The 14,895-nt window shown below is 38.7% G+C and overlaps 1 protein-coding gene and 1 pseudogene across 3 annotated transcripts in view; one reads left to right on the top strand and one right to left on the bottom strand.

The window, feature by feature from the left end:
- INO80D (INO80 complex subunit D) overlaps window positions 1-14,895 on the bottom strand; it is a 54,751-nt gene that overhangs the window by 26,582 nt on the left and 13,274 nt on the right. For 2 of the 3 annotated variants that reach the window (XM_036420836.2, XM_036420835.2), the window contains exons 2-5: window positions 13,693-13,785; window positions 13,330-13,576; window positions 8,175-8,920; window positions 255-363 (exon numbers count right to left, since the gene is read on the bottom strand). In XM_036420836.2, coding sequence (XP_036276729.1) covers window positions 255-363; window positions 8,175-8,920; window positions 13,330-13,547 — 1,073 coding nt within the window. In that variant the 5' untranslated portion in view covers window positions 13,548-13,576; window positions 13,693-13,785. The remainder of the gene's footprint in view (window positions 1-254; window positions 364-8,174; window positions 8,921-13,329; window positions 13,577-13,692; window positions 13,786-14,895) is intronic. The other variant, XM_036420837.2, reaches the window with a different exon arrangement.
- On the top strand, window positions 4,338-4,792 carry LOC118709063 (annotated as a pseudogene).

The following is a 14,895-nucleotide window of genomic DNA, read 5'->3' as shown; positions in this document are numbered from 1 at the left end:
CTAAGGTCCCTTTCTACTGTAATTCTATTACAATTATGTCCCTCGGTGATGCCTGGGAAAGGTACAGAAACAAATTAAGAACACTTAAGAGTAACTTTACTTAAACAATCTGGTACATTTCTTCCCGAGTAGAATCTATTTTCTCTCTCTTACAATAAAACTAGAGTCAATAAATTTTTTGAAAATTGCCACCCAGGGAAGAGTTGATCAGCTACAGTGGTTACTGAAGAATAAAAACAAAAAGGAAGACTCACGTGTGTCTTTCGTATCTGAGGGTTTCTCGGATGGACCATGCGACCTGGTATGGCGAGGCCTGCTCCGAGTCCTCCAGCTCCTCTCCGCTCTCTTCAGACCAGTCCAACCCTGGACAGGAAAGGTTATTGCAAGTGAGAAAAAAATGTGCTTTTATTTAAAATGTAGATAAAAAAAACAACCCTGAGATACATGACCTAACACCAATAGCAAGTGCTACCACAGTATGAATAAATGCCTCCTGATGGGTGTCACCGCTGTCTAACAAAGGCATTAACAATGAACGTATGACATACACTCAACATTTTTCGTTGTGTTTTTTTTTCCCCCAATTTGTTTACATTCAATATTATTTTGTATTAGTTTCAGGTGTATAGCATAGTGGTTAGATAATCAAATACTTTACAAAGTGTTTCCCTTGATATTTCCTGTACCCACCTGGCACCATACATAGTTATGAATTACATTATTGGCTGTATTCCCTATACTGTAGTAAGTGTACTTATATTCCTGTGACTATTCTGTAACTACCAATTTGTATTTTTTAATCCCTTCACCCAGTCCCCCAATCACCCTCCCCTCTGCCTACCATCAGTCTCTGGTCTGTGTTTATATGAGTTTGTTTCAATTTTGTTCTTTAGATTCCACCTGTAAGTGAAAGCATATGGTATTTGTCTTTCTCTGGCTGACTTACTTCACTTACCAGAATAATCTCTAGGTTTACCCATACTGTCAGATTTCATTATTTTTTATGGAAGAATGAACTTCTTTTATCAGACATTTCACAAATGGAGTAGAAACAACTCAAGCAAAGAAAGTTCAAGTTAAAAAAAAAGGTAGACTTTCATAAGTATCAAAACATTATACACCTAAAATGTCAGAAAAACAAAACATATTCAAAACAGTGAGAAAGAAGTTCAGGCAAGACGAAAGTCAAAAGGTGCCAGTAAAGTCACTGTAACTTCAACAGAGGAGGACCCTGAAAGAAGACATCCCGTCCCCTTCCCAGCACGTGTGTGTGTGTGTGTGTGTGTGTGTGTGTGTGTGCGCGCGCGCCTTCCACAGGAAGAGGAAAAAGCAGGGTGGCCTGGGTACCTTTTAATTCTTTAAACAATAGCTAACCCAGTTAGTGTTCTATTCTGAAAAACAAATTTATAGGGAAAAGTATAGAAATATAGTAGGAACAATGCTCACTTATTTTGTTAAATGCTATTGCTTTTAATGATTAAATAATTATTAGCTTTCAACAGAAAGGTTTTGATTGTTTAAAAATTGTGTATATTGAAGAGATCTGGATAAATACAATAATGAGCCTAAAACATGACAGCATGTGAGACTATATTACTTTAATATACTAATTCTGCTATTAAACTTTAATTAGATTGCTAGTATTCTACATCTTCCTTCTTGAGACCATAAAAAAACATCTACACTAGTAAAAGAGAAATATGCAAATTGACCATACCTCCACTCCAATCAGGAGTATGCAAATTATACCAACAAAGATGGCGGGTTAATTTGCATGCACAGGCATGGAGCGAAGACTGAAGGTCCCAGCCTGAGCAAAGACTGAAGACTGAAGAGGCTTGGCTTCTCTACTGCAGTCAGAGTGAAGGCCTGGGTACCGGAGGAAAACCGGTGCTGGCAGCCAGGGGAAGGAAGGCCTATTGCACAAATCTTCATGCAACAGGCCTCTAACCCTATCTAATAAAGAGGCAATATGCAAATTGACCACCACGCCATCACAGAAGACAGTGCCCACAGCGGAGGCGGGGGATTTCTGTAACACAAGATGGCTTCACCCACATAGGAGGCCAAATTCCCATAAAGAGTCTTAACAAGCAATTAGCAGGGACCTGAGGCTGTGCCCCCCTCCTGGTGGGGCTTAACAGGGGACCTCAGGTTGCACCCCAACCCCAGCACCAGGCCGGGAGATCTCAAGGCATGCCCACTCACCAGGCACTGGGCCAGGAGACCTGAGGCTACATCCCCCAACCGGCTGGGCTTGACAAGGGTGGGGCCAGCAGGGTTTGGATCTTGCCCAATGGGGGTGGGGCTGGATCTCACTCGATCTGGAGGTGCCCAGGATGGGCAGGGACTTGACTCTGGATCCCGTAGCACACCCCAGACTCTGACAGGAGGAAGATTTTCATATACATTTTACTAATTTTCTTTCATCTCTGATACTTACTATATATAGAGAAAAATCAAATAGCAGTTTTGAAATATTTCCTCTAAATAATCCCCTTTTAATGTGCATGAATTTTGTGCATCAGGCCACTAAAGATATATTTAAAAGGACTTCATAGATTTCTTCCATAATTTAAATCTTATGGAAGATTTAAATTTGACTTGAGAGAGAGAGAGATGAAGGGAGGAGAGAGAAAGAAACATAAATCAACTGCCTTCTGCATGCCCCCCCATTGGGGAATGTGCCTTAACCAGGAATTGAATCAGCGATCCTTAGGTGCATCAGACCACACTCAGTCAACTTAGCCACACCAGCCAGGGCTTCTCAGATAATTTAGATAAGTTTACATGTGATAAGTAGAGAAATTAAGATAAAGTTAATGGAAGTACAAAGTTTAAATGCTTAAAATTAAAGAACACATTGCCAGAGGCATTAGAAACCTCAAATCTAGTTTCAAGATTTCAGGTCATTTTCAAAAGTAAGTTACTTTTTCTCAACTAAAATAATTAGTAATTTGCTTTTTTTAAAAAATATATATATTTTATTGATTTTTCACAGAGAGGGAGAGAGACAGAGAGCTAGAAACGTCGATAAGAGAGAAACATCGACCAGCTGCCTCTTGCATACCCCCTACTGGAGATGTGCCCGCAACCAAGGTACACACCCCTGACCGGAATCAAACCTGGGACCCTTCAGTCCTCAGACCAACGCTCTACCACTGAGCCAAACCAGTTTCGGCTGCTTTGTTGTTGTTTTTTAAGTAAAAGACAAGTGATCACAACAGCATCAGCTTCAGGATGTTGAATGGTGCATTTTTTCTTTCAAACACAAAGTGGCATTTAGGCATCTTTGAAAAATTAGAATAGGAGTTATCTGCAGAAGGTATAATTTCTACTAAGACATCTATACTATCGAAGAACATAAAGTGTGTTTCTCCTATTATAAAATAACTGTCCAATAAAGCAAACCTTTGGATCTTGGCTTCATTATCACTAGTTTTAATGTAAGTTACTAAGATAACCAGCTCAGACAGGAGTGCTAAAGCCAATCACAAGACCGCATTTTTAAAAAGTATTCTTTGCTGGCATTAGTGCAGACAATGTTTGGTCATAACAGTGCATTACAATTTCTGGTTTCTCCAAAATAATCTTTGTTTTGAAAACTTGGGCTCCTAATATGTTCAAGTTAAAAAAGAAAAAGACAATGCTTTTCGGCAAGTTTCATTCCGTCCAACATGATAGAAATCATCCCTCAACACAACATTCAAAATCAAAAGCTAAAAAATTATCAGCATCCAGAAGTAAGAGTAAAAATTCTAGTAGATGATATAGGTAAGTGATAGAATAAGAGGCAAAAATTAGGGGAGGAAAAATTAGATCTCTGTCTCAAAAATAACACCTCATGAGATCCAAATTGATGACTAAAATCCTATACAATAAACACGAATATGCAAATTGGCCGACCAGCGGAACGATGCAGAATGACTGGTCACTATGATGCACACAGACCACCAGGGGGCAGATGCTCTCTGCCGGGAGGGAGAAGACAGGAAGTGGCAAACATGTTATGTACTACTTTTTATAATCAGGGCAAAAAAAATGTAGATGCCCATACAGCAGCAAGATGCCTTTTACCTGTATGAAAAGTATGGTCACTGGTGCATGCAGGGTCCAGATTGCGAGAGATCACAGGTCAGCTGAGGAATGGCCAACTCCTCCCTTCCCCACCTGTGCACCAGGCCTCTAGTGTAAATAATAAAAGGACTAAAAGAATATATAGGTGAAATACTGATGGGATGAAGAGAGCTCAAAGATGGGGGGGGGGGGGGGGGGCAGAGCTGACTAAAATGGAAGAAATCTTAAAAATGAGACTATCCTAAAATTTTTAACTTCCCCTTTATTCTGACTCCGTGGCCGCCATGGCTCCCGTGGAAAAGCTCGTGGCGGACGGGGGCAAAAGAAAAGAAGCAGGTTCTGAAGTTACCCTTGACTGCACCCACCCCGTAGAAGATGGGATCATGGATGCTGCCAACGTGGAGCCATTTGTTCAGGAGAGATCAAAGTGAATGGAAAAGCTGGGAATCTCAGCAGAGGGTTGTAACCATTGAAAGAAGCACTGTAACATCGGCGGTGCCTTTCTCCAAAAGGTATCTGAAACATCTCACCAAATAATATTTGGAGAAGAAGAATCTACGTGACTGGTTGTGCGTAGCTGCTAACAGCAAAGAGTTACAAATTGCGTTACTTCCAAATAAGCCAGGATGAAGAGTAGGAGGAAGATGAGGATTAAAGCTTATTAATCTGGCACATTTTGTATGAGTTTTTGAATAAAACTTGGGAACCAAAAAAATAAAATAACTTTTCAATGCCAAAATCATAACAGATATTTAAAAGCAAATAACAAATGGGAAGGAGGAGAGGTATTATAACAAACACAAAGTATGCATAAAAAGCTCTTACTAATAAAAAACCACCTAGAAACATGTCATTAAAAATGAATGAAAAATTGAAAAGGTAAAATACAAATGTCAAAAAAAAAAAGAACAACAAAAAAACCCCACATTAACAAACATTCACAATTATATTAATGATCTAAAATAACAATTCTCATCCAAATGTGGTCCAAAGATTTCCAGGGGTCCCTGAAACTCTCTCAAGGGAGTTCCTTAGGTCGATGCTGTCTTTGAAACACAACTAAGAAATTACAAGTGTTGACAGTTACACTCATGATACAACAACCACTATGATGGGTAAACTGCTGGCATGAGTCAAGGCAGTGGCTACAAACTGTACTAGAAGTCAGTATACATTTCACACCAGGACTTGCAGTTAAATAAAAGCAATAAAGTTTAAAGGACGTTCCTGATACAGCACTTGTTTATTAAAGATGGCTTATTTCATTAAATCTTGATTCTTTAGTATATCTATAATAATAAAAGGGTGATATGCTAATTAGACTGCACGTCCTTCCAGACGAAGCAGGGGCTGATGCTTCTGAGTGCTTCCCGGGTGCCAGAGGGAAGCCAGTGCCAGCAGCCGGGGGAAGGAAGGCCTACTCTTGCACAAATTTTGAGCATTGGGCCTCTAGTTTTTATATAATGAGCTGGGTAGCTCAGTTGTTTAGAGCGTGGTACCCATATGCCAAGGTTTTGGGTTCAATCCCTAGTCAGGGCACAACAAGAATCAACCAATGGGTGCATTGATGAGTAGAGCAACAAATAAATGTATTTCTCTCTCCCTCTTCCTCTCTTTAAAAATCAATTAATAAAAATATATATATATATTTTTTAGAAAATTACCCATTCAAGTACAAGGTAAATCAATGGATTTTAATGTAACAGTATGTAAAATTCCTTCATCTGAGAGCAGATTCCACATTATAACTACTTTTAAAGAAATTAACTCTTAACAAAATTTTGGTATAGAATCAAATAAGAATATCCACAATTATCTGAAAAAAAATTTAAAGTATTCCTCCCTTTTCCAATTACAAATGTGTAAGGCCACATTTTCATCTACGAACCAAAACTGCATATAATGACAGACTAGATACAGAAGGAAATATGAGAACCTAACTGTCTTCTAATAAATCAGATAGTCGGATTTGTAAAACAATGCTGCTCTTCACATGATATTTGTCTTGGAAAGCATAGTTATTTTTCATAAAAAGAACATGTTAACATGTGGTGAATTTTATTTTTAAATGAACTATTTTTAAACTTCTGTATCAACTTCTAACTCAGTAAATACCAATAGATATAACTCACATATACAAAGCTCAATGTTATCCTCAATAATTTTTAAGAGTCTAAAGGGATTCTAAAGCCTAAAATTTGAGAAACGATGATCTAAGTTATGCAAATTAAAGCAAAATTTCTATAAAATTTGCAAACAAATTATAATAGCATTAATAATAATAATATCTAATACTCATGCCTATAAAGATGTAGAAAAGCTGTCATTCTCATTCACTGCCAAAAGGGTAAACTGACAAAATAATTCTGAAGGAAAATTTGGCAGCACATACCAAAAACCTTTTTAAAAATGCAAAAGTTTGGAATCAGCAATTCTGCTTCTAGGAATCTATTTGAAGGAAAAGTTAAAGATATGACAGTAATTGTTTTACTGCAAGGCTATGCAGCTACAACACTTTATGATGGAAATTACTTAAATTAGAAAAGGTATTCAGCTGTGACAAATTATGTTGTGTATGAAAAATTACTAATTGATAATACATTACCAAAATTTTTAAAACAGTTACAAAACTGTATGTATAGCAGGAACTCAATTTAATAAGAGGTGGGGTATTTTATTATTTTTGTTTATATATTTTAAGTTTTGTTTGTTTTTTTAATAAACAAAATCCATACGTGGTTTAGTAATAGGAGAAAAATATAAAACTATATAAGAGGAGTTACCACTCCCAGCTACTTAAAAACACCCCCTGTCCACTCCATCTGCTTGTGGCAGCCAATGGTGAACAGCTCGGCAGTGTATATCCACTCACACTTGACCTATACTCACATCTAACAGGCAACATCTATCCATATACTCAAGCAACAAGTATATGATGTCCCTTGTTCAGTTACTTTTACAAAAATAAGATACTACAATGCCTCTTAAATTTTTTCTACTTGTTAATACGTATTATGGACACAGCCAGGTAAAAATATAGATTTCATTCATTCTTTTTATGAGCTGCATAATATGTCAAAAATGTAGATGTATCATAATTTACTCAAGCTTTCCTATTGGTTTAAGATTGTTTGTAGATTTTTTAATATTACAAGCAATGCTGTAATAAATATCTTGGAACACAGTTCCTTATATTCTGATTATTGTTATCCATAAGGCAGAATCCCTAAAGTGAGTTTGTTGGCTACACACACACACACACTTTGATGTGATTTAGCAAATACTGTAATATTATTCACCAGCAATGTTTGAGATCCCATATCCTCATCAACACTGGATATAATTTTTGCCAATCGGATGATAATTCGTTATTATTTAATAATTTGCATTTCCCACCTACTTTGGGGCTTGAAATTTATTTGTTTATTGACAACTTATATTTCTTCTTCCTCTATTCCCATCCTTTCCCCATTTTTCTATCGCTGTCATCTCGTGCAAATAATTTTTCCTCGGATCAGAATCACAGTTCATACCACATTCAAAAATAAATTCCAAATGGGTTAAAGATCAAAAACAATCAAACTATTAATATAAAATTTAGAATATCTTCATAAACTTGGGATCAAAGAGATTTTCTTAAGCATGAACACTTATTGCTTTGGGAATTTTTTCAAGTTTTCACTTTTAAACTGTTGGCAGATATTAACAATGCTCTCATTATTCCGAAGTCCTATGATAAGACCCGTAGAGAACTTCACTGGACACACAGGTACTGACACCCCAGAGGCATACCATCAAATGCAGCTGCCTCTTACTATTGCTGCTGCTGCTGGTGCCACTACTATTGAAGGTACAAGCTATGACTGGGATTCTAAACGCCCAGCTCCCTTTTCCGTATCCTATTCACCAAGTATTACCCTCTTCCAGCAGCATATTCACTTTAAGATGGCCTACCTAAACACAGACTCTTCCACGGGACACTGTATCCAAGGATTCTACCCCATCCCACATGGGGTAGTTACCAAAATAAAGCCTCGTGCAAAGGGCACATTTTGCCGTCTCACACATGGGTGTGTACGGCGGAACAGATAACTCACCTAAGTGGGGGAACAGATCAGTGTCCAACTGATGCTTCTGAGTGCACAGTTTCACCAGTCTCTGCAGGCGACTTATACAAGAGAAGTGAGGAGAGAAGGCGGTGGCTTTCATAAGGACCCGGTCAGTCCCGGGCGGGTCCACGACAGGAGCCCTGCTGGACGGCAGGAGGGGCGGAGGCCTCTTGACGGGCAGCGGCCTCGCTTGTGCTATAGAGTGTGTGGTGGGGGCCACTCCCTGCAGTGGTAGGCTGGTGTTCGGAGGCTGAGGGGACTTGCAGACTAAGCCCTGCGGTGGCGCTGGAGGTTTGACGGACGTGGACAGAGGGGACAGGCTGGAGTGCTGCTGCGGAGGCTGCTGCTGGGAAGGGGCAGGAGGGGGACTAAAGTGCTCTTGCCGAACTTTTAAAATCTCTGTCTCTCTCTGGCGCTGGCGATTCTGGGCCAGCTTGCTCTGCAGCTTCTTCCTCACGGTTGCCCCTTTCTTTAGGTCATCATCTTCCTCGTTGAAAGCAAACGGGTCTTCCAACTCGGTATCCAGGTAGTGGAGAGGGACCCTGGCCCCCGGTGGCGAGAGGGACATTCCATCCAGCCCATTGGGCATCTTCAAGGCCAACGTGGGCACCGCCAGGCTGAAGGCCACGGTATCCATCTGGTGCCTGACCTTCACCTCTTCTATAGGATCGCTCTTTTTCTTCCTCTCTTTTTTCGGGATAAAGCCAAGTACCTGCAAGTGGCTGTTGCAGTACCTTTAAAAACACACACATGCATGGGAAAATGTTCATGATATATATTAAGAAAAGCAAAATATAAGACTACATTTTCTAAAATATGAATCCTAGTATGTTAAAAATGCATGATTAGAGTGACTCTTGACATGAATTTCATATATGCAACTTCCACTCCTCTGAAGCAATCCTCGAACTCTGGCAATGTTGCTGAAGCAAATATGCGACTGTACACATGCAGAGGCCGCCAGACAGAAGTCACTCAAATACTGAGTGGCCCAGCTCTGTTATCCTGTATTCATAGCAAACAGAGTAACTCATAAGAGTCACTTAAAATTCTCTTATGGAGAAAAAAATATGTGTTCTAAAGCCAGTCAAGTGTTTAGAAATTCATAAAGACCTTATGGGCTCTGGCCCATAAGTTGGATAGAGAGTCCTCCTGATACTCCAAGGTTTTGGGTTTGATCCCTGTTGAGGGCACATACATAAATCAACCAATGGATGTATAAATAAGTGGAACAACAAGTTTTTTCCTCTCTCAAATAAATAAATCATTTTTCAACAAATCTCTCTCTCTTAAATTAATAAATTTATTTAAAAAGATCTTATGACATAACTCTTAAGAATGCCAAGTATCCACTGTATGATCTACACACACAGAGAACAGTTTCATAAAGCTGTGGCCAACAAGAGGAAGGGTTTCAGGGATAACTGTAGTAAGTGTAGAAGCTTTCAATCTATATATATAAAAGCCTAATATGCAAATTGTCCCCTCAGGAGTTCGACCGAGGGACGGGGAGTTCGCTTGCTTGATATGACATGCACTGACCACCAGGAGGCAGTGTAGAACAAAGGAAGGCCCCAATCAGCCCTGATCACTGGCCAGGCCTAGGGAACCTACCTGCGCACAAATTTCATGCACTGGGCCTTTAATATAGAATAAATGGTTTTGTTGTTTTCAACTTGACAAATGGATTAGTTTTTTTTGTTTTTTGTTTTTTAATAGACACATACTTTTTTTTTTAAAAAATATATTTTTATTGATTTTGTACAGAGAGGAAGGAAGAGAGATAGAGAGCTAGAAACATCGATGAGAGAAAGTCATCGATCAGCTGCCTCTTGCACACCCCCCACCGGGGATATGCCCGCAACCAAGGTACATGCCCTTGACCGGAATCGAACCCGGGACCTCTCAGTCCCCAAGCCGACGCTCTATCCGTTGAGCCAAACCGGTTTCGGCTGGATTAGTTTTTTTAGTGAAGAAAAATAAGGTGGGGTTGTTTTTTTAATTTACTTTCTTGGTCATTGACATGTGGGCAGCCTGAACTGGTAAATGAGGCCACTCAGTGCTTCATCATGTAACACAGCAGAGGCTGATGCATGGAACAGAGCTCCCTCAGCCTCACTCTGCACGCACTGCGGTCTCACCGGTGGCACTATCATAACAGTCAAACTCCTAAACCTCCGCCTCTTCACACCCAGAACAGCTTACTAGCATTTAAAATAAGTGCAATCGTGAATTTCTAGTCTAAAAGAATTAGTAACTGCTGATGGGTTCTGAGGTAAAGAAAATGTTGTAAAATTAGACCGTGGTGACAGTTGCACAACCCAGTGAATATATTAAAAAATACTGAGTTATATACTTTAAATGGGTAAACATATGGGATGTGAATTTTATCTTAGACAGTTTTAAAAAGTAAACATACAGATGATGAGTTTTCCTGGCAAATCTATACATGTTAGTAAAATATATATATAATTATAGCAAACTTAATTTTAAAATATTATATAAAATAACCACCTTAATATAACCATTGATCTCTGAAACCAAGACTATAATAATGAGTCCTAGCTTAGAAAATGATTTTTACACCCTAACCGGTTTGGTTCAGTGGATAGAGCGTTGGCCTGCGAATGGAAGGTCCCAGGTTCAATTCCCGTCGGGGGCGTGTACCTTGGCTGTGGCACATCCCCAGTGGGAGGTGTGCAGGAGGCAGCTGGTCGATGTTTCTCTCTCATCAATGTTTCTAACTCTCTATCCCTCTCCCTTCCTCTCTGTAAAAAAATCAATAAAATATATTTTAAAAAATAAAATTATTTTTACTTTTTAATTATACCAGTACTTCCACTGAGCATAACACTACTCTATTACAAACAGCTAGAACCATAAGTTAGGATTTATAATACACACCAGATAAGCTAGACACCGAATATCAAGAAGCTTCCTCTAACTGACCACCAACCAGATAATTTTATCCATTAAAAATCCTTGATCCCTGGCTGGGTTGGTTCAGTGAACAGAGCATCAGCCTGCTGACTGAAAGGTTCTGGGTTCGATTCCAGTCAAGGGCACATACCTCAATTGCAGGCTCAATCCCCAGCCCTGGTTGGGGTATGTGTGGGAGACAACCAATCGATATGTCTCTCTCACATCAATATTTCTATCCTCTGTCTCTCCTCCCTTGCACTCTCTCAAAAAAAAAAAAAAAAAAAAAAAAATCAATGGGAAAAAAATCCTTAAAAATTTTTTTTCTAAAACAATATATAAACCATCTCAAATACCTAGGTGTCCAAGAAGTAACTGCATCAATAATAATGAATGTATATTTTCAAAATATTAATCTTTTCTATAGTATGTCATGTAGTATAGTTACAAAACTATCAAAATTTATACACTTATCAAGATATTATTACATAAATTCAACTTGGAATTCTTGAGGTAACATAAGAATATTACCTGTGCTAAAGTCTACTTTAATTCTATTTTCAAAAAACCCTACAAACAAAAATATCAATACCCAAAAAGTTATATCCCTGGCCATTTTTTCTCAGTGGCTAGAGCATTGGCCCTCAGATCAAAGGGTCATTGGTTTGATTCCCGGCCCTGGTAGAGGCAAGTACAAGTGCGGAAGGCAACCAATCAATGTGTCTCTCACTCTCCCCCTTTCCCTCCACTCTCTAAAAAAATCAATGGAAAAATATCCTTGGGTAAGGAGATATATATATGTATGTTCTTGGACCAACTTTGAAAAAATAAAACCAAGTAGCTTCTCTTTACATAGCAACATAAAAATCTTTTCCCTTATCTTGTTCTAAAAAGAGGAAATTACTTAGAATATAAAGGTGAAGGCATATGCTTCACAGAATATTTTGGACAAATTCAAAGTGACTCACTTTACTGCTTGCTGTAAGCTATGATACTTGCTTCAGCTGAATTTTTTTAAAAATCCAAGGTTAACAATCACAACTGTGAAAAATGGAATTTATGACAAAATTATAGAAATGTGTTTATAATGAAGCTTGAAGTAAAAAATTAATCCAAGTTATTCCATTCTTTAAGTTTAAAAAGGGCAGGAGTAAGAAATTATCATTTCAGTCTGCTAAAATCAAATGGACAGATATGTTTACCCTAATACAGTGGTCCCTTTCTCACCTGAGATTAAACTTTTATTCCTTGCCTCACTAAGCAGCTGTTTCTAACTTTCGGGTATTGTAATTTGACGCCTTAAGGGCTCATTAGGAATTCTAACAGAGTATTTCCAAATCACCACATTATACTATAGGTACTCATTTTGGTGGGATCTCTATCAACACAAATTACTTATTTTACCCTAAAAGGGTAAAAATTGCTCACTCTGAATATAAAATACACATTCCTTTTCAGGCCTTTTATGCAGGTGACATTTGGTTATGTATGGGAACAAGGATGAGCTTTTTATCTCTAAGAGAAAAGTAAAAAGTTCATAGTTTCTACCTAAAGATAACAAATATTTGAAACTGTCTTATAGAATAAGCATGAAACCCTCTGTAATAAACTACATTGATCAATAGTGATTCTGTAGAACTGAAGAAAAAGAGATCAAATGTGAAATCTAGTGTGAATTTTCCTACAAATATAAAAGATGAACAACCAGCATAAGTCTTCTTTAAAACACCTTCCTGTATTATTATTTTTAATTCAGCAAGGCATAATTCATAATTCTAGTGCTAAAAACCACCCATACTATGAAAACAGTTTCTAATTTATTGCAAACATACTCTATATGGAATTCTTTTTAACAAAAAATAAAGTCTGATAAAAAGTAAATGACTCAAGTAATCATTCTTCTAACTTTTTCAATAAATACATACCCTTTTCTACCTTTCAAGCACAGATTTTAAAGTTCCAAAATTATTATCATTACTTACAATACCTAAGTAGTTCCTAGAATTTTTCTCATTTAGGCAGATGACAAGTCAGAAACACTTTATAAGGCTGCAAACTAAATACATCAGTACTAAGGCTTCAAGCAACAGTTTTAAGGGGAAATTTCAGGAAAATACTCCAGGAAAGAGCCTTAGCATTCGTTGTATGTAAAAGAAAAAAGGACAGGAAAAAGAAAAACCCCAGCTTAATGAATCAAAGGCGGAGTCCCATGAGCAGCTCTTACCTGCGATCCTCGGATTTGGGGATGGGGTTGGTGCAGCGCTGGCTGTTATACTTGGCCACATATTCACATTGCTTGAAGGGGGCAGTCTTGTCCTCCAGAACGTGTCTGATACAGAAGGCGTAGCCGTTGAGTCGCCGCTGCTTGCACAGTTTGGGGCTATATGAGCACAAGGGCTTATTGTCAACCTCAGAGAAGTGTATGTGTTTCCCTTCATACATCACGTGACTCTGTTCCTTGTGAACATCAGCTAAACGACCACCACAAAGACAAACAAACAAACAAAAACCCAAACGGTAAATCAGAGAGTATAAGGCAGATTAAGTTGAGAATTTTACTGAGTGACTTCTGGCCCCATAGCCATACCTGATTTTAAATCTTCTGCACCATAGCAATGTTAAGAGAACCCCGAGGATACCACACTTTGGAATGCTGCAGAATCAAGATGAAGCCGATTGTCTATAAAAATATCAGAAGGCCTAGTTAACAAAGTGAAATAAGCAAAGTTTGCTCACCTCAAAAGTAAACTACTAGGATATCACCCTTCTAATGGGATGGATTCTTTATTGTAATCCAATGTCCCAATTCCGAATTAAAATAATAAGAGGCGTAAAATATTAAGTTACCTTACCCCTCCAAACGGAACTAAAAACTTCTCCTCTGGTTAAGTTTTGGAAATATCTCAAAACAGGTAGGGGTTTTCCACTAAACAAATGCCATCAGGTCTTTTCATCTCATTACTGGTGCTTATAGATTATACCTATTTTCAGGACCTGAATCTCTTTACAATGACAATGGACCTCAAACTTCCCTCAGAAAGTCTACATTTTCTGATAAGTTGACAAGTGTTTGGCAATTTGTAACAAATGTTTTTATGAAATTTTAAAAAGAGCAAATTCCTGTTTGTAAAAAAGTAATTTTCCCTCCAATCTTCCCCCTCACTTAGCCCACTTGTTGAGCCCAAAGACTAGTCACCCAACCACACTTCCACCACTCAGTTCAGTGCTTGGTACTACATGGCACTCCCAATTAAAATAAATAGAATAACAATCATGGTTTATGAGTCTTTGGAGATTTAGTTAGAAATGGAAGAAAGGACACAATTCGCATACCTCTCTAAACACAAAGTTCCAGCAATAGCATTTATACATTTATTACTGGAGGCCTGGTGCTTGAATTCGCGCACTGGGGGGAGAGGGGTCCCTTAGCCCGGCCTGTGCCCTCTCCCAGTTTGGGAGCCCTTGCTGACCCCTGGGGAGCAGGCCTAAGCCATTAGTTAGACATGGAGGTAGGCGAGGCTCCTGCCACCACCTCTGCACTCGGCAGCTGTGAGCCTGGCTTCTTTCTGGCTGAGCAGCACTCCCCTGCGGGAGTGCACTGACCACCAAGGGGCAGCTCCTGCGTTGAGCGTCTGCCCCCTGGTGGTCAGTGTGTGTCACAGCAACCGGCAGTTCCACAGTTTGATTTGCATATGTGTCTTTTATCACATAGGATAAGACCACATGGTTCTATGAAATTGAATCAACTAATCTGTCAAGTTAGGATTGCAGTGGGTTGATGTGGTCTAAC

The sequence above is a fragment of the Pipistrellus kuhlii genome, unplaced genomic scaffold (assembly GCF_014108245.1).
Source record: "Pipistrellus kuhlii isolate mPipKuh1 unplaced genomic scaffold, mPipKuh1.p scaffold_m20_p_7, whole genome shotgun sequence".
Taxonomy (NCBI): Eukaryota; Metazoa; Chordata; class Mammalia; order Chiroptera; family Vespertilionidae; genus Pipistrellus; species Pipistrellus kuhlii.
Note: the sequence above shows the minus strand (reverse complement) of the source record. Positions and strands in the feature narration are given on the sequence as shown.